Source organism: Carcharodon carcharias, chromosome 17, assembly GCF_017639515.1.
Source record: "Carcharodon carcharias isolate sCarCar2 chromosome 17, sCarCar2.pri, whole genome shotgun sequence".
In the NCBI taxonomy this organism is placed as follows: domain Eukaryota; kingdom Metazoa; phylum Chordata; class Chondrichthyes; order Lamniformes; family Lamnidae; genus Carcharodon; species Carcharodon carcharias.
Window position 1 is genome coordinate 51,633,265 of NC_054483.1, and position 27,283 is coordinate 51,660,547.

At 42.2% G+C, this 27,283-nt stretch overlaps 1 protein-coding gene across 2 annotated transcripts; it reads right to left on the reverse strand.

Annotated features, from left to right (window-relative positions):
- Positions 1-2,041: 2,041 nt before the first annotated feature.
- cdk1 (cyclin-dependent kinase 1) lies at positions 2,042-24,070 on the reverse strand. 2 transcript variants are annotated; one of them, XM_041209575.1, is made up of 9 exons: positions 23,907-24,070; positions 22,124-22,200; positions 14,040-14,096; positions 12,333-12,489; positions 9,811-9,934; positions 7,474-7,644; positions 5,656-5,819; positions 3,425-3,563; positions 2,042-2,412 (listed from the first exon to the last, which is right to left on the reverse strand). In XM_041209575.1, exons 3-9 carry the CDS (start codon positions 14,074-14,076, stop codon positions 2,299-2,301), a joined length of 906 nt encoding a protein of 301 aa, XP_041065509.1. In that variant the 5' UTR covers positions 14,077-14,096; positions 22,124-22,200; positions 23,907-24,070; the 3' UTR covers positions 2,042-2,298. The 2 variants fall into 2 exon arrangements, with proteins under 2 accessions (XP_041065509.1, XP_041065508.1); XM_041209574.1 differs by having other exon boundaries at positions 22,124-22,228.
- Positions 24,071-27,283: the final 3,213 nt, after the last annotated feature.

Here is a 27,283-nt window from a genome sequence, read left to right on the forward strand (position 1 = left end):
AGGACTGTGTGGAATACTGTATGAAAACATTTGAAAAGTTAGCTTTAATGGTTACCACTAAATACCAGCATCTTGAAAATGTACCAACCACTTCAACTGTAGGTTAATTACTAGCACAAATGAAGAGATGAACCATTAAACAGACTTCTTGGATGCATCAATCATTCAGTGCAGTCCACGAGTCTTTGGGAGGAATCACGTTAATATCTCCTTCTTCATTGTTGTGGCTGTTGGTACATGCTCCCTAGGCTGCAATGGATATGTGCACCTCAGTTCAATTGGTACAAGTAGTCATAGCTGAAAACAAGCGGATAATGAAAAAAGAGCAAAAGGTTCCCTTCCAAGAAAGGTAGGACATAGGGAACTTTGTATATTTGGGGATGAAGTGTACTTAGATGAAGACATCAAAAGGTGGGCAATCTAGCATTCTTTCTGCAAATAAAGCAAGATACTGTAATGGTACTGTGCCTGGATGGGATGTAGATTCAATTTTTCCAAACTTGTGACATCATTTTCAGAAATGTGTATGTGGTGACCAGGTGCATCTCCACAATGAGACGTAAACAGCAAAGAACAGACTCTAGCTTCAATGGTCAAGGAATACAATTGATTTTACTTCAGCCTGACTTAACTTCTAATTGAAAAATAAATTTTGCATTGGTTATATAAGGCAGGAACCAAGGAATAGCGAATAGCCCTGCTATACCATGTAAATAATTTTGTAATTTAAAAAAACGCTCAAGAACCAATTTTAAAAACATTTGTGAAGGCAGGAGATTCCCACTACTGACCAGCTTAAACTCATACATCTCAAACAGCACTTAGTCAGCAACAACCAGCTCACTGATGTGGTTTGGGTTCCACCAGTGTCCAGACCTCATTACAGCCTCGGCCCAAACAGCCAGAAGAGCTAAATTCCAAACAGAGTGTCATCAAGGCATCATTTGACCAAGTGCATCATCTAGGAGCCCTAGCAAAATTGACATCAGTGGGAATCAGGGAGAAATCTCTCCACTCATTAACAGTCATAGCTAGCAGAGTTGGCTGTAGTTGTTGGAAGCCAATCACCCCAGCTCCAAGGCATTGATGCTGGCGTTCCTCAAGGCAGTGTCCTGGGCCCAACCATCTTCTGCCTCTTCATCAATGGCGTTTGAGGCTGAAATGCTCAACTCATTTAAAAGGCACTTAGATTTGCATCTGAAGTGCTGTAACCTGCAAGGCTACGGACCAGGTACTGGAAAGTGGGATTAAAATAAGCGGCTAGTTTTTTTTCAGCCTTTTCTGACAAGCACAGATGGGCTGAATGGCCTCTTCCTGCACCATAACTTTTCTGATTCCCTCCATAACGTCAAAAGTGGAATGCTCGCTGATGATTGCAGTGTTCAGTTCCATTGCCAACACTTCAAATAATAAAGCAGTCCCTGCCCACATGCAATAAAACTAGGGCAACATTCAGGCTTAGGGTGATAACTGACAATTAACATTCATGCAACCCAAGTGTCAGGCAATGAACATCTCCAAGAGAATCTAACCATCTCCCCATGATTTTTAACAGCATTACCATTGCTGAATCTCCCGCTATCAACATCCTGGGGATCATATTGACCAGGAACTGAACCAGACCAGTCATATAAATACTGTGGTTACAACAGCAGTGTGTACGATATACAAGATGCACTGCAGCAACTTGCCAAAGCTCCTTTGAGAGCAACTTCCAAACCCGTGACATCTGCTACATTGAAGGGCAAGGACAACAGATGCATGGGAACACCACCACCTGGAAGTACCCCTCCAAGCCATCCTGATTTGGAAATATATTGCTATTCCTTCATTGTTGCTGGGTCAAAATCCTGGAACTCCCTCCCTAACAGCATTGTGCGTGCACCTACACCACATGGTCTACAGCAGTTTAAACTCAAGGGTAATTAGGGATCGGCAATTAAGGACAATTGTCAAGGCCAGAGAAATATCCACATCAAGAATAAATGGTAAAAAATGAACATCTTGAGCCCTCTTCAAAAGAAATAGTCCAATAGCAATATGATGTACATTAAGCCTTTATTTGTATTTACAAGTTGTACAGGTACAAAAACAAGTTCAGTATTGTGCCACAATAGTATAGATAGAAGAAAAGAAATACATAGACATGAACAGACAAATCTACATAAGTTTAATACAGGAATGGTTGCAACCAAATTTTTTTTAAAAGTTGGTGAGAAAAATGGTCTTGGTGTGTTTAGTGATTGCCCACAGTTTCACTGTCAAACAGAGACACACACAATTACCTTTCAACAAACATTAATTCCTTTGTATATTGGCAGGAAGGCTGGACTTATCCAAGTCATCAAAATACGGGTGACGTAAAGCTTCCTTTGCAGAGATTCTTCTGGCAGGATCATAAATCAATGTTTTCTGATAAAAGAAATGCTTTATTAGAAATAATGCAGCAATGTCAACTTTTCTAACAGCAGGCATAGCAAATCATGTAAGTTACTGAATTTAATAGGTATACATGAACCAAACCATAAAAATTTAAGATCTACAATATTGTAAACTTTCAACATTCTAAGCACTAAATGCTTCACCGTAAAGACCACAGATTCAAGGAAACATTTAGCTTTGTCTAGTTTATTTGTATTTCCAGCACCTGGTCCATAGCCTTGCAGGTTACAGCACTTCAGATGCCTTTTAAATGAATTTTCCAAGTGCATTGTACTCTGGAACACCACCAGTTGAGTGCAGTTGACATTCTTGAATACTCCAAATATGCTTGCTCTGTTCATTACATTTTGTTCATGGTAGCTATTTCATATTTGATAAGGTTTACCTCAGCACAAGCTTTACTCTTTATTGCTTCTAGTGCCATCAAATACAGAGTCTACTCATCTCATTGCAAATTGGTTTCATACAAAACGCTGAATAACTGGATAAAAACAAAAAACTGCGGATGCTGGAAATCCAAAACAAAAACAGAATTACCTGGAAAAACTCAGCAGGTCTGGCAGCATCGGTTCTGTCGAAGGGTCATGAGGACTCGAAACGTCAACTCTTTTTTTCTCCGCCGATGCTGCCAGACCTGCTGAGTTTTTCCAGGTAATTCTGCTTTTGCTAAATAACTGGAGCCTGGGCAAATATTACATCTAATTAACAGGAGCCTGTATAATGCAAGCTTTCTTGGAAATGTAGAAATGTACTGAAAATTAGTATTGATAGTCTAATTGCAGTAGTGAACTGTTAAAAGCTGTAAACATTACCATAAATCATAAATAAACAGACAGCTACAAATAAATATAGTTCAAAGCTGGTCACTGTAGGGAATTTGAACACCTAGCTGGTATTACTGCTATGCAGGATGACTGAATTCACAATTCCTAATCCCAAATAGTGGGAGAAAGCAGAGAAGTTATTTGCAAAATCCACTTACCGCTAGCAGGTCAAGGCCATTTAAATCAATATTCTTCACTTGTGACAAACTTCCAGCTTTCCACTTGGGAAAGGTATTCTTGTAATCTGGCAATGTCTCAACCTCTGGCCAGATTTCATTGTTTGGTGTACCCAAAGTCCTTTAAGGAGGCAAGACAAGTTTTTAAATTCCAGTAAGGTGCCACAATGCTGCCTGGCATGTAAACCTTAAGCTACATCAATGTGGTTTGCCAAACTCCCATTAGTCTGGCATCATTCCAAAGTCACTACTAACCTAAAGCTACAAAAACCACCCAATGATCTCAAAAAGGTACTGTCTCCATTGCCCTATTGTCCAATGTCTACAAGTTGGTTAAACAAGATAAAACTGGCACAAGAAGCCACCCTCCCAAATGATCAGGCAATCCTGATACATAAAGAAGCCACTTGACCAATGAGGCAGGGTTCCCGAAGGGCTAGGGGAAAGGCTGGAGCTAGCTTACAGAGACTTGCCTGACAAGTCCCTGCTACTAAAGCTTTCAACCACTCAATGCCATGACACCCTTCTGCTCATCAAAGCCCATGAACCATAAATTCTTGTTTATCTTGGTGATAAGACCAGCTGAAAACAAACACTCAATAATGGTCTACCACAGGGGTTGTGTTTGCACAGGTCTTTTTCAACATGTATGTGGCTGACATGTCCTGAACTAACTCCTGGAAAGTCCTTTTACGCCACTGAGAAAGCACTGCTGGGGCATGCGCGGCAAGCAACTTCGGTAATGGAGTGTTACTTCCCGAACAGGCACTCGCCCCCAAATCAGTCAGCTTGTTCCATCTGAACACCCACACTGTCAGGAAATGAGTCAACATTTCCTTCTGAAGGGACTTACTCATGACTCCCATCCAAAATACCTGGGTGTGACCCTGGACAGGACTCTCGTCTATCGACCCCACCTCATCAACATCAGCCAAAAAGTTAAAACTGGATGGACCTGGTCTGAAAACACACTGGAACATCACAGGGGAAGCATAATCAGAACACTTCACACCACAACAGTGACCCTAATCTACTCTGTTGCAGAATACTGCTCTGCCTCATGGTCCTGCAGCTGCCACACAAAGATTGTGGACATGCAGCTAAACATCAAAAGGAGGACAGTGTAAGAGATGTTTAAGTCCACTCAGTGGCTCCCAATGCTGCCTAACATTAATGTAGTATAATGCTTTTATATTGCTAATTTTCAAATTAAAAGGGAAAAAGACAACTATTACAGAAAAATGTTTTTATATTTTTGTAATTAGTTCAATGAAAAGCCCAGTGTCAAGCAGGGTATCTGAGCCCTGGTCAGAGTCAGGGATCACTCCCCATTATGGGGGTTTACACAAACTGGAGCTGGAGAACAAGGCCTGAGCAACGTAACAATGTGCATCTGTGGAGGGGTCAAGGGGGTGTGAAAAGAGGGATTTAAAAAAAACCTCACTACACAAACCATAATCACCTTAAGGTCCAATTCCTTGTTAGCCCATCATTAATATTGATGCAAAAGGTGGATGAACTTCTCATTGCTCTTCCATTGTGAAAACTAACAGGTGAATGAACTCTGAAAGTGAACATCTGCATGAGACAGAATGCAAACTAAAGTTGGTTGGCTACTTGAGTCACTCAGCATCTCATCCTCAGAGCAAGAGAGTAGCTAGGTTACAATGGAATCCTCTAGAGCCCACACTCCAATCTTCAGAGAATCTTCCAGACTTGATACATAAACACTTCTGACAAAAAATACTTAGAGGGAATCTAAACATTTGGATTTAGATTCAGAGGGCTCCCAAAACTGACACCATAGCATCTCTTTCTCTGGAATGTACAATAGAGAATTGCTGAAACTGGCCAAGAAACAAATCCAAAGAAAAGTTCCCTTTACAGCATAGGTTGAAGCCAGTAAATTCAGTCGCTCCTGAACTGTACATATAGGGAACTTTCAGGGTTCATATTGGAACAAAGCATTTCCAAAGGATAGCTCCCCCGCCCACCCCCTTCCGTAGACTAAGCCCAGGTAGATTTATACAAAAGCAGGCACTTGTCCTTTTCAGTACACTCAAATATCTGCCGGAGCATATGGAGAACAAAATCTAGTGACAAGAGGGAGGGGGGAAGCAGACATCTTAAATGGCAAAACAACTTAATGCACCATATCTTCTTGGGCACATCTTGGGGTTTATTGGAGAGACAGTGCTTTTGTTTTGACATACCTGAAAATCCTGAAGAGCTGATCAATCTCAGAGTCCCCATGGAAGAGGGGTCTTTTAGTAGCCATTTCAGCAAATATTGTGCCAATACTCCAGATATCTACTGGTGTAGAATAACGAGCAGAACCCAGGAGTACTTCAGGAGCTCGGTACCACAGCGTCACCACCTTTGAAAACAAACCACATCCAATTAGCTGTTGGCTTGCAAAATCCATAATTATTATTGGAGACCCTAATTTGATGGAAAGGTCTCTGCAAAATACTGCTCAATATGGATGACTATGGTCATGTTGCTGGTCAATGTCAAAAATGGAATTCAATTTCAAAATTTTAAAAAGCAAGCTTCAACAGTGAATATTTTCTACTGCACTGTGCTTTGAATATTACTTGCGAACGATCAAAATGTAAGAGCAAAGTACTATGGGATGCTGGAAATCGGAAATAAAACACCGAAAGTGTTGGAAATACTCAGGTCAGGCAGCATCTGTCAAAAGAGAGAAACAGAGTTAACATTTCTGTTTGGATGATCCTTCATTAGAACTGGGAGTACTGTAATAGGGAATGGGGTGCAAGGAAAGAGAACAAAAGGGAAGGTCTTTGATAGGTTGGAAGGCAGGAGAGTTTAAATGACCAATGCAGTAATGCCTGTTCAGGGTATCAACTGAAGTTAAGCACATACAGGTGGAGGACATTGATTGGGTGGCTCCTTGAGCACATATAAAGAGAACCCACTGACAATAGTTGAGTGGAGTCAGGAGACATATACCCGCCCTGCTTTACTTGGAATAAATCTATCTCAAGTAAAGAATGGCTTTGAATTCTTTCTTAGCCAACTGATAATCATGAGTATAACAATGCTGAAGGCAAAATGAGATGGTACTAGGACAAGGAAAAAAATGTACCTAGAGGTGGTGTAAATGGGAGGCCAGAACCACCAACAACTGTTGTCAAAAACAAAAAAAGGGGCCAACATTATGATCTGGAATTGTTGATCTCAATGTCGAGTCCAGAAAGCTGTAGAGGATTGCTGTTCCTTGAGCTGGTGTTTTGATAAAACACTGAACAGCCTTCCAGACTCAACACTGAATGACCTGCTCTATTCACGTCGTATGATAGCGAGACAAGTAAAGGATCAATTTTTTTGCCTTTACTATCATCCCTTTTGTCATTTAATCTCAGCTGCTTTCTACCCTATCACAGACTTTCCCTTTTCTTCTTCCCTTCCTTTCCCTCTTGCCCCACCTGGCTTTAAAACTATTACATCTCCAAGTATGCGCTCTGACAAAGGGTCACCAACCAGAAACATTAATTCTATTTATCTTTTCCTGGTTGGTGCCAAGACCTACTGGGTATTTTCAGCATTTTCTGTTTTTAATTTATTGAAGCGTAGCCCCAAGATCTCATTTTCAAATTTTTACCTTCCCACAAGGGTGAAGATGAACTCAACATGCTCTCATTTTAAGTTACATCAAAGATTAGGCTACTCATGTCAAAGTGGGCTTGCAAATAGCTATGCATTCACCTATTAAAGTCATACAAGAATGCAAATAGAGTTGGGGGTAGGGAAGGAGTCAGGGTTAATGTCTAATGGCACATGCTAAGTTATTGCATCAAGACATCTCTTCTTCCCTAGGGACAGGGAGGTGCTAGTTCAATGAGGAACACTAATAAATGGGTATTTCATTGAAAAGCTTAAAACCGTCAAACTTAAAACAGATCCAAAGCAAACATTAGAAATAAATATATTACTGCACAAATTTTCCTTTAAAATTGCATTTATTCACATCTTGAAACAAAGAAACTGCACAATTGGACTCATACCTCATGAGTATAAACTCTGACAGGGACACCAAAGGCACGAGCTAGTCCAAAGTCAGCCAATTTAATAATGCCTTTACTGTCAATCAGCAAATTCTGAGGTTTTAAGTCTCTGTGCAAAACTCTTCTTGAGTGACAGAAGGCAATCCCCTGTGTGATCTGGTACAGGTAACTCTGAGAAGGGAAAAATATCATGAAACATCATTGGTCACACTCGCCTGGTAGAAGATTTGTTAAATCCACAGATGATAATGAGACTAATGTTCTTACTTCAAAACTGATTAATTGTGTAGTTGATTGAAGGGAAAAATACAGATAATATCTCAAGTGTCAGCATGTAAAGAAGCACTAAAGTTGATGGGGGGGTTCAGAGGGGGGAGTCATGGTGGGGGCAGTGCAGAAGCAGAGTTTTCATATTCACTTATTGAAATTTAAAACGCATTAATTTACTACCTGCATATTAAAATTATCAGCATTTTAAAATAATAAGCAACGATTGATAAAGTCATGTTGCTGCTTTTCAGGCCTGGATTAAAAGACAATCCCTGTTCCACTTGAATTAACTTGAGAAAATACACAAGCTGTGTGGTTGCAGAAATTCATACCATTTAAATACATTCTTTTTTAAAATTGGGAAACTAAGCTGAGGGGTCAAACATCATCGCCAGGGTTAAAAATTGAAAAACACATTCAAGACAAGTCAAGTCAAGAAGCAGTAAATAAGCCTGAAATTTGTACAAGAAATGAATGTACATGGGAATTGAGGTCCTTGGGAAAGCATGAGTTAATGGTGTATCAATTAAACATACATGGTAGGGATGCAAGAAGGAACATACATAATACGATATTTGGAACTTTGAAGAAATCTTACCACACCGGTTTTAAAAAAGGCATGGAAGATTGAGAGAAAGCGATAGCCCCTTGCTAGAGGTGAAAGGTGCATCAATTTTCAGACAAACACAGATTCTGGTATCTTGCTGAGGATTACAAGAAACACAAGGGACAATCTTGAGCTATATAGGATCCACATTAAGTACCAATACTTTTCTACTCAAAATAAAAGAGCTGTTTAGAACTTCAATGAAATTGAGGAGATATGGGCTTTCATTTGAACTCCAGCTAACAAAGCCAAGAAAGGAGACTAATGGAAAACTTGAGGTGGTGCCAAAAGATAAAGTTAGTATCTGATGCCTAGAATCAAGACAAAGAAACTATTTGAAGAACTTAAAAGAAAAACCTTCTCTATGCTGCACCATTGAAAAGCGTGGTAGTCTGAATACCCAATGAATATAATGGAATTGTCAGAACAATAAAATTACTGGTTACAGTAGTCCAGCGGTTTTGTTACCAGACAAGTAATCCAAAAGCCAGGACTGATAAACAAGAGAACAAGTTCAAATCCCATTGTGGTAGCTTGAGAATTTAAATCTTAGACATTAAAGTAACCATGAAACTGCAAGTCTTTTGTCAGAGCCCACCAGATTTATTAATGCCCTTTAGGGTAGGGAAGGAAGCTCAACGCCCTTACCTAGTCTGGACCATATGGCCCCAGTTCAACATCAAGAGTTAACTCAACCTCCCATTGGGGTAGCCTAGCAAATCACTCAGTTGTATTGATCAGGACAACTAGAGTTGGAGATGCCCACATCCAGAGAATAAATATTACAAAAGGTAAAAAGCATTGGCCAAGTAGAGGCCATTGGTGCAAGGATGAAAGAGCAGGAAAGGGGGCGGAGCCCCAGAGATAATGGAAAAAGTCAGTTGCTGAACCATTGACTGCAGCAGAGCGAGAGAAATGTAGACAAAGAGTAGCTATAAACATCAATTAGTACAAGACCATGACAATAATTTGTTTAGAAGTGCATAGAGTTGGACCATAAGTGGCTTTGGCAGTGCCCAGGACAATGAGGCAATATAGAAGTATTCAACAGCTGGATTCAAGGGGAATGGCTATAAGAACCTTGAGCAAATCCTGGATTGTCAGTGAGCTAAGGTAGGAACATATAAGTTTAGGAAGCAGAGGACAATGGGAATTCTTAATTCAATTTAACCTAAACTTCTACAGATGTCTCAGTCCTTCTTTATTCTTTTCTATTCTTCCAAGTTAATGCTCCAATTAAAATTTGCATTATAATTTATCCCTTGAATTTACATCACATGGTATTAAATGTGGTCTGCATAATAATGGAATTACTTTTAGGAAAAGGTCAACACTAATGTCTCTAGTCAAAAAACACATGATAATGTTTGGAGGTGCCAATTTAAGTGGAAACACCAGAATGATTTTCAGATCTCCCTGACTAACGAAGACTGTCAATTAGTAAATCACACTGCAGATACCTTAACTAGCATTTGGTCCATCATCTGACGAGTAGGTAAGGAATCCAAATATTTTTTCAGGTCCATTGAAAGGAATTCAAATATAAGGTACAGCCTTGCATCTTGCATTAGCACATCTTGAAGACTAAAGAGAAAGAAAAACATGTTGAATTCACAGCGCTAATTACTTGGTTATCAAATTTGCTTCCCACCTTCACCAAAATTCTCTCTCCTCTGCAAAAGATGTTGACTTAGATAAAGTGCCCTGCTATAGATGCCAGCAACCCTCTGGTTTTGAGAACGTAGACAGAATGCCGTCTGGCTATTTCAAAATGGGGACACCAAATCTGGTCCAGTCAGCATCACATTCTCTCTCAAAGAAAGACTTGCATTTATAGGATAGCCTCTAACTTTAGAACACTTCAAAACAATCTTATAGCCAACGATTTGCAGTTGCTTTTGTAACATAGGAAAAGTGGCAGCCAATTTGCACACGGCAAGGTCCTACAAAGAGCAATAAAAGTGAGATAATGCAATTGAGGAGGGCAAACAAAGCCAGGGAATACTTAAACTGGAAGATATTGAGGGGTTGAGGGAGTAAGACACCTTGGAGTGCACAGGTCCCTGAAGGTGGCAGGTCAGGTGGATGGGTAGTAAAGAAAGCATATGGAGTGCTGTCCTTTATAGGACAAGGTGCTGAACACAAAAGCAGGGATATAATGCTGGAACTGTATAAAATGCCGTTTAGGCCACAGCTGAAATTGTGAACAGTTCTGGTCACCACATTAAAGGAAGGACATAATTGCTCTGGAGAGAATACAGAGGAGATTTACAAGGATGTTGCCAGGGCTTCACATATTGCAGCTACGAGGAAAGTTTGGATAGGCTAGGCTATTTTCCTTAGAACAGAGGAGGCTGATGGGTGACCTAATTGAGGTGTACAAAATTGAGGGGCTGAGACAGAGTAGGCAGGAAAGAGCTGTTTCCCCTAGCTGAGGGGACAATTACCATGGGATACGGATTTAAGATGAGTGGTAGAAGGATTGCATCTGGAATTCCCTGCCTAAATCAGTGGTTGAGGCTGAAACACTCAGCTCATCTAAAAGGTCCTTGGATCTGCACCTGAAGTTCTGTAACCTGCAAAGCTATAGACCAGGTGCTGGAAAGTGGGATTAAAAATCAGTGGCTAGTTTATTTTTCTCTCTTTTTGGCCAGCACAGACACAATGGGCTGAATGGCCTTTTCCTGCATTTTAACTTCTCTACAATTCTAAACTAAGTGCTATAAGCTACAGGCCGGGTGCAGGAAGGTGGGATTAGAAAGGGCACCTGGGTGCCCTAGGGCTGGCATGGACATGATGGGCTGAATGGCTTCCTTCTGTGCTGTAACTTTTCTTTGCTCTTCTTTGAATAGCAGGATAGGATCTTTTATATCCACCTGAGAGGGCTAATCACTTTGAATCACTGGAGTGTGATTAGCAGTTGGAAATACTGTCAGGTTTCCACTCATACAACACCAAAGGCACCAGATACATCTACTGCAGTCAAATCCAACTTCTTGCCCACAAGGCCCAGTGTGGACAGTGCATCAGCTTGGCCCTCCAAGAGCCCCAACTCACCGACCATTCAACCCTACTATGTTCAATGTCATTAAAGAAAAATATGTAACACATTCAGTCAAATGAAGATCGATACCACTTAGTTTCTCACAAATAGCCACAATGCCAAAAGCAGCCAATATTTAATTGGATAAATTGGCTTTCTTTCCCACTGGTAGACAAATCATGCTATATCACCCACATCAGGGCTCAAGAGTCAGGTATCCTTCCCTATTTAAGTGCAGCCTAGCTGAAAGTTACTTTGGGACATAAAGCTCATAAAAACATTTCTGTTAAATTGGTGAAATTGTAACACGCTTCCTAACATACTTTACCCAGAAAATGCTCATTATTCAGATAATGTAGTTTGACCAACTTTAAACACTGATATTTTCTAAAAAAACTCGTTCATGGGATGTGGACACCAATGGTTCAGCCAGCATTTATTGCTCACCCCTAATTGCCCTTGTTCAGAGGGCATTTAAGAATCAACCACATTGCTGTGAGTCTGGAGTCACATGTAGGCCAGACCAGGTGAGGACAGCAAATTTCCTTCCCTAAAGGGCATTAATGAACCAGATGGGTTTTTATGACAATCGGCAATGGTTTTGTGGTCATCATCAGATGATACTTTAACATGTCACCAGGGCTCCCAACTCCTAAATCGTCTCACTATCAATTAATTACAACAATTTATGTAGATAATTATGGAAGGTAACTGAGTAATTAACCATAAATTATTGGTTCGCTCATTCTTAGCAAAATACTCAAATCAGGGCCTGTCTTTGTGTGGACTCTCACAAAGTGCTAGAAATTAATATGTTCTGATTTAGGACATTTTAAGCAGTCCACAAGAATCATCCCTGCTATCTTAAGGTTATTCTAATTCCAGGTAAACACAGTGAATACAAAATTTGTGCATACAAGTTTAACCCAGTGTACTCACCATACAATATTAGGATGCTGTAGCTCCTTTAAAAGGGAAATCTCTCTGATTGCAGTGCTGGGAACACCTTCCTCTTCACTCTCCAAACGGATTTTCTTCATGGCCACTATTTGCTGCGTTGTTTTATGGCGCCCTTTATAAACAACCCCATAGGTACCTGAAAAAAGTTCAGCAATTTCTTAAATCAGAACTCCTGTACCTTTAGTAAAATAAAAAGAAGAAATTTTCAGTGGGTCTCATGCAAAAGATCAGAGAAAGCGGGTCATCTCCTCCACCAGGTGTTTGTTCCTGCTCTGCTTTTTACCTTGCTTAACCATGTTTCGGCTCTAAAAATTGCACCCGTCCTCTGCCTACATACATCAGTAAATACACCTTACCTCATGAGGCAAACAAGAACGGAGGGATTGGGGAATCTGGTGTGCAGACCACCCCGACTGACAGGCTTCTGGGCTAATGACTGTTGTTCTGGCAGTCTCCAAAACAGCCAATCAGGCAAGAGCGGAACAAGGCCTGTACTGGATCCCAGATATGTGAAGCAAAGCAAACAATTATGGAAGGTCAGAATTCTGCTCAAAGATTCACAACTTTCCAAAGACTTTGGGCACTTTTTGGAAATTTCCATGACATTTTCAGTCCTGGAAAGGTCATTTCTAAATTCCATGACTTTTCCAGATTTTCCTTGACCCACAGTAAAGCTGTTAAATGAACCATGAATTCTGAACAACTTCAAAAACAGGACATGTTCTTGCAATATGCTCATTTCACCACAATGTAAAAAGTGAGAAGACTTAACAGCACATCAGTCAAAGATAACCAATGGCTTCTCTTCATCACAATCTATCTTAAACCATTCCCCCACCCGAACCCTACCACCACCCGCAGCTCATGCACTTTTGTCACTAAAATTGAGACCATCTGTTTAGCTGCTTTGACCACTTCCCTCCCATCCCCTAAGCCCACTAAGGGCAGGCCTCCCCCAAGGACCCTGTAGTCCAAGCCACATTTTTGCACAATTTCTTTCTCATCTCCTCTCTCTCTCCCAGCTCACCTTGTCCATAAAATCCAACTCCTGCTTCCGTGATCCTATTCCCACCAAACCACTGGCTCCCACATTAGCTGATGTTGTTAACAGGCCCTCTCTCTTCAGATACTGTGCTTCTTTCCATCAAATCTGCCATCTTAGAACCCTCTCCCCATCACAAAAAACCTTGTCATCCTCATCCTTCAAACCATCTTATATCCAACTTTGCGTTTCCTCCCTGAAGTACTTGATGTGCTGCCATCTCCCAAACCCATACTCAGCTTTCCCAAAACTCCATGTTTGAATCCCTCAAATCAAACTCCATCTGACCAGGAAACTAAAGCACTAAACCCAAGTGGCCTTAAAGTGCTTACTGTAATATAGTTCTCTTGTATGCAAATGAAAAGGTTCACGCTCTTAATTGTGTGTTGGAGTGCAAAATATTTTGTTTCATGTGAAATTTTCAATTCCGATGACAATAATTGAAGCTACTATAATGCGCAACATGATTGGAGTGTTTCTGGAGTTGGGAGTGGCAGAAAGAGAAGTGGAGGAAAGATACTAAAGCATTTGAAATCTAAAGACGGCAAGTTTATACTACAAGCAGTCCAAATCTCAACTTTAGTCAAAGCAAGAATCATTTTGTTGCAAATCCTGCAAGTAAGCCTAAAAAAAAGTTTACTCACCTTCACCAATTTTCTCAATTTTGACATAATCCTCCATGCTAATGTTCACAATTTTGCCTGAAAAGTGGATACAAGGGCATCAGATTCCTGAGCCACACAAAACAAAAATAGAAGAGGCTTCGAATGTTAATGTTCAAATTTTGAACATGAATGATATTCTTTGGATTATACTCAGTTTACAATTTAAATTGTTATTTTACACAAGATTTAATTTCAGAAACCAACAATCTGGGACATAACATGATAAAGCATAGCGCGCTTGGGTGGAATAGGTGTATTGACCTATTGTTAGTTATACATGCTCTCCACCGGTCACTGGGTTTCCTTGGGTCATGTTTGAGTCTGTTGGAAACCAATTGAGAGAGAATGATTAGCCAACAACTCTATTGACCATCAATTCCCATGTTCTAAATCGTCCGAATGAAGAAATTCAAAAGCACTCCAAAAATGCAAGTTTGAGGGAATTAACTTCAAAAAGCTATTGGAATTACATTGCTCACTCACGCCACTTAGTGTTTTCTTTAAAGGAAATAGAAGATGAATTGAATCTACATCGGTCATTTAGAGTTACAAAACACAATACCAGCATTTTTGTGCCACCAATTGAGGTGAAGAATGACAAACAATATTTCTCCCACAAAGGAGAACAGAAGAATTTGAGAATCACCCAGAGTTGAATATCCATAAGACCATAAGATGTAGGAGCAGAAATAAGCCATTCAGCCCATCAAGTCTGCTCCGCCATTCAATGAGATCATGGCTGATCTGTTAATCCTCAACTCCACTTTCCTGCCTTTTCCCCAAACCCTTGATTCCCTTACTGATTAAAAATCTTTCTCAGCCTTGAATATATTTAATGACCCAGTCTCTTCGGTACAGAATTCCACAGATTCACTATGCTCAGAGAAGAAATTCCTTCTCACCTGTCTTAAATGCCCCCGCGGCCCCCACCCCTTTCTCTGATTATGCCCTCTGGTCCTAGACTCTCCCATAAGGTAAAATCCTCTCAGAATCTACCTTGTCAAGCCCCCTAAGAAGCTTTTGTTTCAATAAGGTCGCCTCTCATTCTTCTAAACTCCAATGAGTACACTCAACCTCATGAGAAAATCCCTCCATACCCAGGATCAACTTAGTGAACCTTCTCTGGACTGCCTTCAATGCCAGTATATCTTTCCTTAGATAAGGGCACCAAAACGGTTCACGTATTCTAGGCGTGGTCTAACTAGTGCCTTGTATAGTTTTAGCAAGGCTTCCCTATTCCATTCCCTCTGAAATAAAGGCCAACATTCTATTTGCCTTCCCTATTACCTGCTGAACTTGTATGCTAGCTTTGTGATTCATGTACGAGGACGCCCAAATCCCTCTGTGCTGCAGCTTTGAGGTCTTTCTCCATGTAAATATTATTCAGCTCTCCTATTCTTCCTACAAAAGTGCATAACCTCACATTTTCCCACATTATATTCCATCTGCCAAGTTCTTGCTCACTCAACATGACTATATCCTTCTAGACTGTCATCCTCACCACTTGCCTTCCCACCTATTTTTGTGTCAGCCGCAAATTTGGCGATGGTACATTCACTTCCCTCATTTAAGTCATTAATATATATTGTAAATAATTCTTGCTCCAGCATTGAACCCTGTGGCACTCCACTGGTTACAGATTGCCATCCTGAAAATACCCCCTGCATATCCCAACTCTGTCTTCTATTAGTTAGCCAATCCTCTATCCATGCTAATGTACTACCCCAAACACCACAGGCTCTTATCTTAAGTAACCTTATGTGCAGTACCTTACCGAACGCCTTTTGGAAATCCAAATATATTACATCTACTGGTTCTCCTTTATCTATCCTGCTCGTTACTTCAAAGAATTCTACTAAATTTGTCAGGCATGATTTCCCCTTCATGAAGCCATGCTGATACTGCTTGATTATATTATGCATTTCTAAATGCTCTATTACATACTTTACAATACACTCCATCATTTTGCCAATGACAGATGTTAGCTAACTGGCCTATAATTACCTCTTTTTAGTCTAGCTTCTTTTTTTGAAAAGGTGATACATTGGCAGTTTTCCAATCCTCTGGGACTTTTCCAGAATCTAAGGATGCTTGGAAGATTGCTACCTGTGCATCCACTATCTCTGTGGCTACTTCCTTTATTATCCTAGGATGCAACCCATCAGGTCCAGGGGACATATCAGCCTTCAGCCTCATTAGTTTCCCTAGTACTTTTTCTCTAGTGATAGTTATTGTACTTATTTCCTCCCCCCCTTTTGCTCCTTGATTATTTAATATTTTTGGAATGTTATTAGTGTCTTCTACCATGAAGACTGATGCAAAGTATTTATTCAAACTATCTGTGCATCCAAAGCTAACATGAGGGGGAAATAAATGGAATATTGATACTGTTACAGAGGTGTGTTGATGTCAAATATTAAATTTCAATTTCATCAGCTGGACTCTCATACGGAATTTTTTTTAAAAAAACACAGTTCCAACTGTTCAAAACAAAGACACTGACTTAAGATGGCTTCCACAGATCACTTGACATGCCTGCAACTACAAGTTGATCAGTTCTGGGAGTTTCCAATGTGGTTTGGAATTAGGACATGCTCAGGCTAACCTCTTGTGGAATTACACACCTGATGTCAAGATTACTTCAAAGATAGATTGAAACTTAAAATGGCTGTCACTAATTGCATTACTATCTAAAGCTACATTCTATTCCATCAGACAGAGACAGGAGGTCTCCAACGACAATGGCTACATTGAAAGGTGTTTAATATGTTCTTCCAACTCATCACAGGGAGAACAGGACATTCAGAAATGATGGCCCGGACATTTAAAAAAAAAAATCAATCACCCAATACATAATAGCCAAGGTCTGTCCAGACATAAGCTAATCGATTAGCTTCTGTGTAATACTCAAATCATTATGGAGAATGGTCATGTGATCAATACCACCATTTTGAAATGTCTTATTATAACACTCTGGTTGCTTTTGAGCAGTCCAAAACAAGAACATTGAAAAGCAGCACAAAGCTGCGTCCCTCTCTCTCTCCACTCAAGTGGACTCTGCCTGTTATATCATACTAGGTTAAGAGACAGAAATTCTCTACACAACTTCAAATTCCAAAGCAGCATTTCCAGGAAAAAAGATAAAGAACCAACATTTAAAGAATTGCCCAACTCCAAACAACAGCAAAAACTCAATTAAAACTTGATTTGCGTTTTATCATTGAATCTTAAGTTTGGCCAAAAGTTAACCTCCTCTACTTTATAACTTGTGATTTTGCGTGTTACAATGGTGGTGTGTGCTTACCTTTAAGTACTTTTTATATCTTTACCTCGGTGACTTTTTAGCACAATAAAAACTAACCCCATTTGTGTTTAAACTCAAGAAAGCCCATCAAACAGAGTTTTTTTTGCAATCAGCACATAAACAGTTAAGTACATACACTGAATTGGCACATTCATCCGTATAAATTTCAAAAAACACTTATGATCAAGTGAGGAGTGGGGTAAAAAAAGAGCCCTTGCACCATACTTCTTCATATATCTATGTAAAGTGCTCCCAGGGGAATGGCATGCTCTAACTACTGATATTCTTTTCTGCTTAGCATCAAAGGACACCCCTCAACAGATCTTGCATTTCCTGCAAGCCAAGTATCTTCTTCTACCCAATATCCAATTAAAGGATTGAGACACACAGGTATCATAATAAAGCCCTTACTTGGCACCCCAGCTACTGGAATATAACATGTGCTACCATCTGGTCCTTTCCTTTAAAATCCAGAAGGAATAAACAGTCTCTAAGGGTCAGTGTTGGGATCATCATTCTCAAAATAATTACACACACACCACCCTTCACCACCCCCCAAACTCCCTTGGCATTGCACGCCATGAGTCAAAGGATTCTTTCATAACAAAGGTACATCGGCCAGGAACAACACTTCAGCCGCTGATTGTGTCCTTCAACATCACCTCCCAAACCATGATCTTTACCAGCTAGAGAAGGATAGCAGATGCATGGGTAAACATTGATTTTCATAACCATTATCCCGTAAGTGAATGGCCTTAATTATGTAAATATTCTTTTTCCATATCATAGATTGAACTTTTAGCCTCAATGGTATTTAAAGCTGACAATAAGTAGCAAAGTGTAGCATTGGAGTTAGATTTAACATTTAGCAATATAGGGGAGACTGCACTTTGATAAGATAGGGACTGGCCCAGGCTTTGGCAGAAACTTGCTGTAACATTTGCTACGGACACTCAATTGTAACTCTCGCTGGAATCTATTAATGGCACAGTGCAGCTGTTTATTTCTGGATTACAGGTGAATCACCTGATACCTCACAAGAAACATTGCCATGATCAAGAAGGGGAACAGTAGCACAGTGGTTATGTTACTGGACTAGTAACTTAGAGGTCAGGTCTAGTGATTCAAAGACCTGAAATCAAATCCCACCACAGCAACTTGGGAATTGATAAATTTAAATTCAAAAAACCTGAAATAAAAAGTTGCACTTGTATCAGTAATGATGACTGTGAAACTTCCAGATAGTCATTAAAACTCACCTGGTTCACTAGCCCCTTTTAGGGTGGGAAATCTGCCGTCTTTACCTGCCCTGCACCAGACATGACTCCAGACCCATATCAATATATTGACTCTTAACTGCTCTCTGAAATGGCCTAGCCATTTCATAATAGAAAAAGTCAATGAGAGTACCTGCACAAGGACTGCAGCAGTTCAAGGTGATTCACCACATTCTCAAAGACTGCTGGTCTTGTCAGTGACACCCACATCCCAGGAACAAATAATAAAAAAAAAGGCACTGCTCCCTCTACAGCTCATTCTGAGAAGTTCTGCCTCATGCCATTTTTCAACTTGGCCAATTCTAAAATGGAACTTAAAATGAGTTTCTATCAACAGATTCTGAATCTGCAACAGTTTCTTCAGCAGTCCCACATCATTACATCTAGTGTCCCCCTGGTCACCTCCTATTTCTCATCTACATGCTTGCCTTCAGCTCCATCATCTGAAAACAAACCGTCAATGTTCACAGAAATGCTGATACCACCCAGCTCTACCTCACCACCACCTTTCAATCCCTCCACTATCTCTAAACTGCCAGACTGCTTGTCAGACATTCAGTATTGGATGAACAGAAATTGCCTTCAATTAAATATTGGGAAGCTCAAAGCCATTATATTCAATCCTCACTACAAACTCCACTCCCTGGCTTATAGAAAGTCATGTTCGACTAAGTTGGTTACTCGTTTTGGAGGTAAGGAGGGTCTAATGAAGGCGGTGTGTTTAATGTGGTCTACTTGGATTTTATTAAGGCTTTTGATTATGGCAGGTTGGTCAAAAAAGTAAAAGCAGATGGTATCTGAGGGGAAGTGGCAATTTGGATCCAAAATTGGCTCAGTGGCAAGAAGCAAATTTTTTTTTTTTTTAAATGGTGATAGGGTGTTTTTTTTTTCCAAGAGTGGAAGGGCGTTTGAAATGGAGTTATGCAAGGCCCAGTACTGGGACTCTGGCTGTGTACAGTATATATCATTATGTAGGCTTAATGTAGGGGATATGATTAAGTTTGCAGATGATACAAAAATTGCAGTTGGCTGATAGTGAGGAAGAAAAATTAAGGCTGCAGGGAGATAACAATGGACTGGTCAGTGGGCAGAAAAGCAACAAATGGAGATCAATCCAAAGAAGTGTGAGGTGATGCATTCAGGAAGGATAAACAAGGCAAGGGATACATAATAAATGGAGAATTCTGAAAAATGTAGAGGAAGAGGAATCTGGAAGTGCATGTCCACAGATCCATGAAGGTAACAGTGCAACAGGGTGACCAAATGTTCCAGATTTTATGGGGCTGTTCTGTATTTAAGGCAGTTGTCCTGCATTACAAATTTTTTGCTGCCAGAATGCCCTTTTTACCATATTTTTGATCTCTGATTCTCATGCACGCATAGTATGCAGCTGTGCATGTGCATTGTGCTCTCCTCCTGGTGCCCCACTCCCATTATAGCATTTCGATATTTCACTAACAGTTCAGGTCAACATCCAGAAGCAATGCGATTCAGTACTCCCCATCTGCCCAATGCAGCCTAAGTGGGCCTAAGTCCAACTCTCTGCCAAGTGTCATATCTTGTAACTGAATTCAAACAAAGGGCAGTCATTTCACAATGGGCATGCACACTATGCTCTCTTCCCATTGCACTGGTCCCACATTCCGGACAGAATCCCTCCCCCACCCCACAGCAGTCTGGATAGCACCTGACCTTTTTTTCATCCCGAGGGTGGTGGCTAAGAGGCAGAACCCATCATCATATTTAAGAAACACGGATATGCATTTGGAGCTGCCCAACCTACAAGGTTACGGACTAACAGCTGGAAAGTGGGATTAGGCTGGATAACCCAGCAGCATCGACATGATGAGTTGAAAGGCTTCCGTCCATGCCATAAATCTATGTTTCTGCACTTGCTCCCAGTTAAGCAACGGCTTGATTTTCAAATCCCCCCCATCTTCCTATTGCTGTTACCTACTCTAGCCCAAAGTCCTCATTAACTATGCTCCTATCATACACTCTTCAGCATCTCCAATTTAAAGAGAAGCCAAACTGCTTATGCCTTAGGCTCTGGAATTCCCTCCCTAAGCCTCTCCGCCTTTTTCCTCCTTTACAACACTCCTTAAAAGCTACATCTTTGACCAAGCTATTGGTCGTCAGGGACAACCACGTCCATTCCAATCCCCCTACTCCTCCCTCCCAGAACCACATAGGGTTCCTAGTCTTCACCGTCCACCCCATCAACCTTCATATTGAGACCATCTTCCACCATTCCCATCTCCTCCAGCTTGATGCCATGATCAAACACATTTCCACCTCCTTTCAGAATTTAAGGGACTGCTCCCCTCATAACACTCTGGTTCACTCTTCAATCACTCCCTTCCTTCCCATGCAAGTGCAAGAGATATACCACCTGCCCTTCTATCTCCTTCCTTCCCACTGTCCAAGGGGCCCAAACACACATTCCAGTTGAAACAGAACTTTACTTGTACGTGCTGTATTCATTGCTCACAATGGGATGTCCAAATGTAGATTAGGTGACTGCTTTGCAGAATACCTCTGGTCAGTCTGCAAACGTAGCCCTGAGCTTCCAGTCTACTATCACTTAAATTCTGCACCCACTATCAAACTCACCTCTATCTTCAGGATTCAGTATTGAGTTCAAGAATTTCAGATCATAATGCTTGCCTGTTTTATATCCAACAACAGCTGGTCATAATTCTGCTATTCCCATTTATATCTCCACTCAAGCCAACTTTTTTCTTTACAATCTCCTTTTGCCTTGCACCTTCATCCCTTGTCATTTAATCTCACTTGCTTCCCACCGTATAACACATTTTGTTCTTTCCCTTCCACTGCTCGCTTAAAACCTGTTACATAGAATCAAATCCGGCAAAAGGTCATCAATTTGAAACATTAACTTTGTTTCACTCCATAGATGCAGCTTGACCGGAGTATTTCCTGCATTTGGAGTATTGTGCATCTTTTTCTTGAATCCATGCTGTAGTATAGCTTCGTAAGCACCAGCAGTTTTTGGTTACACTGCACATCAACTTTGGTAAATTAAACCAGTTATTAGTGTGCCGAAAAATCATTTGAGGCTCATCCTTTACCTCTCCTTCCTCTGGCATAATTCAAGCAGGTGGTTTTACAGCCCTCAGTCTGCAATTCTTGACTCTGCTTGCAATTCCACTGACAAGTTTGTTGATTAAAGTAGAAAGTGACCAGTGCAACAGTCTGGGGATTACAACAAATAAAGGCAGAACAATAGGAGAGTTATGTTTGACATGGATGCAAATTTTATTTTACACTGCTGCATTTCCCATTACTATTCCACCTCATTGTCATTGTACAGTATAGACTGTTTGCAATTTTTAAAAGAAAACTTGAGCCCAGCCACCAGGTCTTCCTGCTTTGCCAATTGAAGCATAACAGCAGCAGGAAAAGGGTGAAGAATTTTTAAGGGAACAGGGGGTGAAAGTACAAAATATCAGAAAACCTACCTGTATTAACAGGCCAAAGTCCCGTGACAAATCTTCCAGGAAATTATTCTTCACTCAGATGACGACAGTCCAGGTATCTTTTGGGAATGCAAAGGTCAGATTGGTCTGGTGAATAAAAATAGACCCAAATGGTATCACTTTCTTCTGTATCTTGAGTTAGAACAAACAAATTTGCAAGCTGTGAAACTAAAAAAGTGCACTAAAGTTAGCAAGACAGCATGTAAAAATACAAAACTCAGAATTTCTCCCAAGTGACAAGCCCTGCAGTCTGAATGCCCATACTGGTTAGAGGAATAATTAAATTTGCTGCCTACACTTGTGCAGCCATTCTCCACTATTGAGCCTCAACATTGAGTGCCAATGAGCTGCTTTTTCCAGCTATTTTTGTTTTTGTTTCAGATTTCCAGCATCCACAGTATTTTGCTTTTATATATATTAACAGAGTTAAGCCTGCCAGAGCCCACACCAGGCATGTACTTTCCACAACAGGTCACTAGGCAATTATCTGGAGCTCAAACTAGCCAGATTTTCCTTCTGCACAGTCCAGGGCCTTACCGGCCATCACAACATTCATAGGAACAGAAAATTTCATAGAATGATCCTTTTCTGTGCTGTCACATTCATGGTGGCTCTCTGTAAAAGCTATTCAACTAGATCCACTCCCGTCTTTCCCACATAACCCTGCACATTACTCTTCAGATAGGTGATTGAAGTCTTTTTTGAAAGCCATGATTGAATCTGCCTCCACCACACACTCAGGCAGTGCATTCCTAGATCCTAACCACTCATTTCAGAAAAAAAGTTCTTCCTCATGTCACCACTGATTCATGATTGGCTCTTAAACTTTCCAACAATAGGAACAGTTTCCCCCATCCACTCTCTCAAGGCCCTCATGATTTTGAGCAACACTACCAAATCTCCTCTCAACCTTCTCTTTTCTAAAGAGCAAACGCAGCTGCCCCAATCTGTCCTTGTAACTTAAGTCCATTATCCTTGGAACCATTCTCAAATCTTTTCTGCTGTTGCATCCAGCCTAATATGTGGTGCCCAGAATACGACACAATATTCCAGTTGAGGCCAAACCAGTTTCATAAAGGTTCACCATGACTCCCTTGCTTTTATATACTTATGCCTTTACAGTAAAGAGGAAGCCATTTGGCCATCATATTTGTGCCAGCCAATGCAGTTATCCAGCCTAATTCCACTTCCAGCTCTTGGCCTGTAGATTATGGCACCTCAAACATTTTTAAAATGTAATAACCGTCTCTGCCTCCATCATGCTTTCAGGCAGAGAGTTCAAGATCCTCACCATCCCTTGGATGGAAAAAATACTCAACGCTCCTCTAAACCTCCTACCAATTACTTTAAAATTTATATCTTTTGGTTAGTGATCTCTCTGCTAAGTGATACAGGTCCTTCCCTTCCATTCTTCCTAGGCCTGTGACAATTTATACAGCTCAGTTAAACCCCCCCCCCCCCCCCCAGTTCCGTTGCCCCCAATCAGATTAGTTAACTCTGCAAGAGCAGAATTAAACAAAGAAACCAAAATTACATCAGCTGCTGGAAAGCTGAAGCTGGTAGAAGGCCCCAGTGGCCCCAACAGGAGCTACTTTCGGGGCTCTGATTAGCCACGGTATAAGCTCGCAGGTCCAGGAAGCCTGCTCACAGCCCGGGGCTCAATTCCATCCCATTACCCCAGGGGCAGATACCCCCTAACCGGCCGGCCGGTGCTAAAACCCCAACTCCCCGGAGCCACCTTAACTTGCCGAGCGCGGGGACAAACCTGCCAGGTGTCGGGGTGGGGGGGCGCGGTGGTCTGACTGAGACCAAGCGAGCGGCTGTGAGTAAAGCCCGGCTACGCTCCGCTGCTGCTCCCGCCGCGGTTTGAATGCCACTCGCTCCTTCCAACCGCTCCCCCCTCCCACCCCGATTCAAACCGCCAACCAATCAGCGCCGCCATTTGGATTCAAAGGGACCAATCAGAAGAGCCGCCCTAGGAAGGGTCCTTCGCCCGGCGCTTAGCTGCCCAGCGAGAAAGGCGCGAAGAGCGGCAGCAAAAGCGGCAGCTGGGAGCAGTGGGGGAATGGTGGGGGGGGTCGGGATAAGGAGGCCTGGCCTGGCCAGGGCGGGGCGGGGCGTCGGGGCGGAGCCCAGAGCGTGCTCGAGGGCGGGACAGGGTTGGAGGGCGTGCTCACTGAGTAGGGCCGGAGCCGTGAGGGTGCCAAGGGGCGGGGTCAGGGGGCTGGGAGCGGGCCTTGTATCTGACAGAAGGCTCATGTTTGTTTTTCTGGTTGCGCAGAAATTTTCCCTGATAGTTACAGGAGGTCGAGCGTATTTTAAATCAGAGTTTGGCTATGTGGCAATATTGCATCTAACTGGTGGTCGTTAAGCATTAAATAAAAACAAAAAAACTGCGGATGCTGGAAATCCAAAACAAAAACAGAATTACCTGGAAAAACTCAGCAGGTCTGGCAGCATCGGCGGAGAAGAAAAGAGTTGACGTTTCGAGTCCTCATGACCCTTCGACAGAACTTGAGTTCGAGTCCAGGATAGAGCTGAAATATAAGCTGGTTTAAGGTGTGTGTGTGGGGGGCGGAGAGATAGAGAGAGAGGTGGAGGGGGGAGGGTGTGGTTTTAGGGACAAACAAGCAGTGATAGAAGCAGATCATCAAAAGATGTCAACGACAATAGTACAATAGAGCACATAGGTGTAAAAGTTAAAGTTGGTGATATTATCTAAATGAATGTGCTAATTAAGAATGGATGGTAGGGCACTCAAGGTATAGCTCTAGTGGGTTTTTTTTTATATAATGGAAATAGGTGGGAAAAGGAAAATCTTTATAATTTATTGGAAAAAAAAGGGAAGGGGGAAACAGAAAGGGGGTGGGGATGGGGGAGGGAGCTCACGACCTAAAGTTGTTGAATTCAATATTCAGTCCGGAAGGCTGTAAAGTCCCTAGTCGGAAGATGAGGTGTTGTTCCTCCAGTTTACGTTGGGCTTCACTGGAACAATGCAGCAAGCCAAGGACAGACATGTGGGCAAGAGAGCAGGGTGGAGTGTTAAAATGGCAAGCGACGGGGAGGTTTGGGTCATTCTTGCGGACAGACCGCAGGTGTTCTGCAAAGCGGTTGCCCAGTTTACGTTTGGTCTCTCCAATGTAGAGGAGACCACATTGGGAGCAACGAATGCAGTAGACTAAGTTGGGGGAAATGCAAGTGAAATGCTGCTTCACTTGAAAGGAGTGTTTGGGTCCTTGGACGGTGAGGAGAGAGGAAGTGAAGGGGCAGGTGTTGCATCTTTTGCGTGGGCATGGGGTTGTGCCATAGGAGGGGGTTGAGGAGTAGGGGGTGATGGAGGAGTGGACCAGGGTGTCCCGGAGGGAGCGATCCCTACGGAATGCCGATAAGGGGGGTGAAGGGAAGATGTGTTTGGTAGTGGCATCATGCTGGAGTTGGCGGAAATGGCGGAGGATGATCATTTGAATGCGGAGGCTGGTGGGGTGATAAGTGAGGACAAGGGGGACCCTATCATGTTTCTGGGAGGGAGGAGAAGGAGTGAGGGCGGATGCGCGGGAGATGGGCCGGACACGGTTGAGGGCCCTGTCAACGACCGTGGGTGGAAAACCTCGGTTAAGGAAGAAGGAGGACATGTCAGAGGAACTGTTTTTGAATGTAGCATCATCGGAACAGATGCGACGGAGGCGAAGGAACTGAGAGAATGGGATGGAGTCCTTACAGGAAGTGGGGTGTGAGGAGCTGTAGTCAAGATAGCTGTGGGAGTCGGTGGGTTTGTAATCGATATTGGTGGACAGTCTATCACCAGAGATTGAGACAGAGAGGTCAAGGAAGGGAAGGGAAGTGTCAGAGATGGACCACGTGAAAATGATGGAGGGGTGGAGATTGGAAGCAATATTAATAAATTTTTCCAAGTCCTGACGAGAGCATGAAGCGGCACCGAAATAATCATCGATGTACCGGAGAAAGAGTTGTGGAAGGGGGCCGGAGTAGGACTGCAACAAGGAATGTTCCACATACCCCATAAAGAGACAGGCATAGCTGGGGCCCATGCGGGTACCCATAGCCACACCTTTTATTTGGAGGAAGTGAGAGGAGTTGAAGGAGAAATTGTTCAGCGTGAGAACAAGTTCAGCCAGACGGAGGAGAGTAGTGGTGGATGGGGATTGTTCGGGCCTCTGTTCGAGGAAGAAGCTAAAGGCCCTCAGACCATCCTGGTGGGGGATGGAGGTGTAGAGGGATTGGACGTCCATGGTGAAGAGGAAGCGGTACGGGCCAGGGAACTGGAAATTGTTGATGTGACGTAAGGTATCAGAGGAATCACGGATGTAGGTGGGAAGGGACTGGACAAGGGGAGAGAGAAGGGAGTCAAGATAACGAGAAATGAGTTCTGTGGGGCAGGAGCAAGCTGAGACGATCGGTCTACCGGGGCAGTTCTGTTTGTGGATTTTGGGTAGGAGATAGAAGCGGGCCGTCCGAGGTTGGGCGACTATCAGGTTGGAAGCTGTGGGAGGGAGATCCCCAGAGGAGATGAGGTCAGTGACAGTCCTGGAAACAGTGGCTTGATGTTCAGTGGTGGGGTCATGGTCCAGGGAGAGGTAGGAGGAAGTGTCTGCGAGTTGACGCTCAGCCTCCGCGAGGTAGAGGTCAGTGCGTTAAGCATTGCCTGGTGCAGCTCAAGAACCCCACTTTGCCATAGTAAGCTCTTCCGCAGATCGAGGAGGTAGCTGAAGGTGCACAATTCGCTGGCCTTTATTTTCTCTGGGCTCTCTTGGTCAGCTGAGCTTTCTGTTTCTACTCGCCTCTTACAATGCCCTTCCAAACAGTCATCCTCAGGACCACTTGAATCACTTGATGTATGGAAATGGCAGGCTTTTTTAAGAATGTTACTTGTTGTTTGATTTAGAATGTTGTTTGATTTAGAATGTTGTGGATTGTCTCAGCTGCTGTCATGAAATTTGTCACATCTGTCAAAATGTGAGCAGAGCTTTCAGAGCAGGTTGTTGGATGCAGATTGGCCTGAAGCCTCCACAGTGAGATAGATGGAAGCTCTTAAGAATAAAATAAATCTTTGTTCAGCTTTGTAGCTACAGAGCATCAACCAGTCAGTGAAATGTTTCAGGGAAGAGTTGTGTAAAATAACAT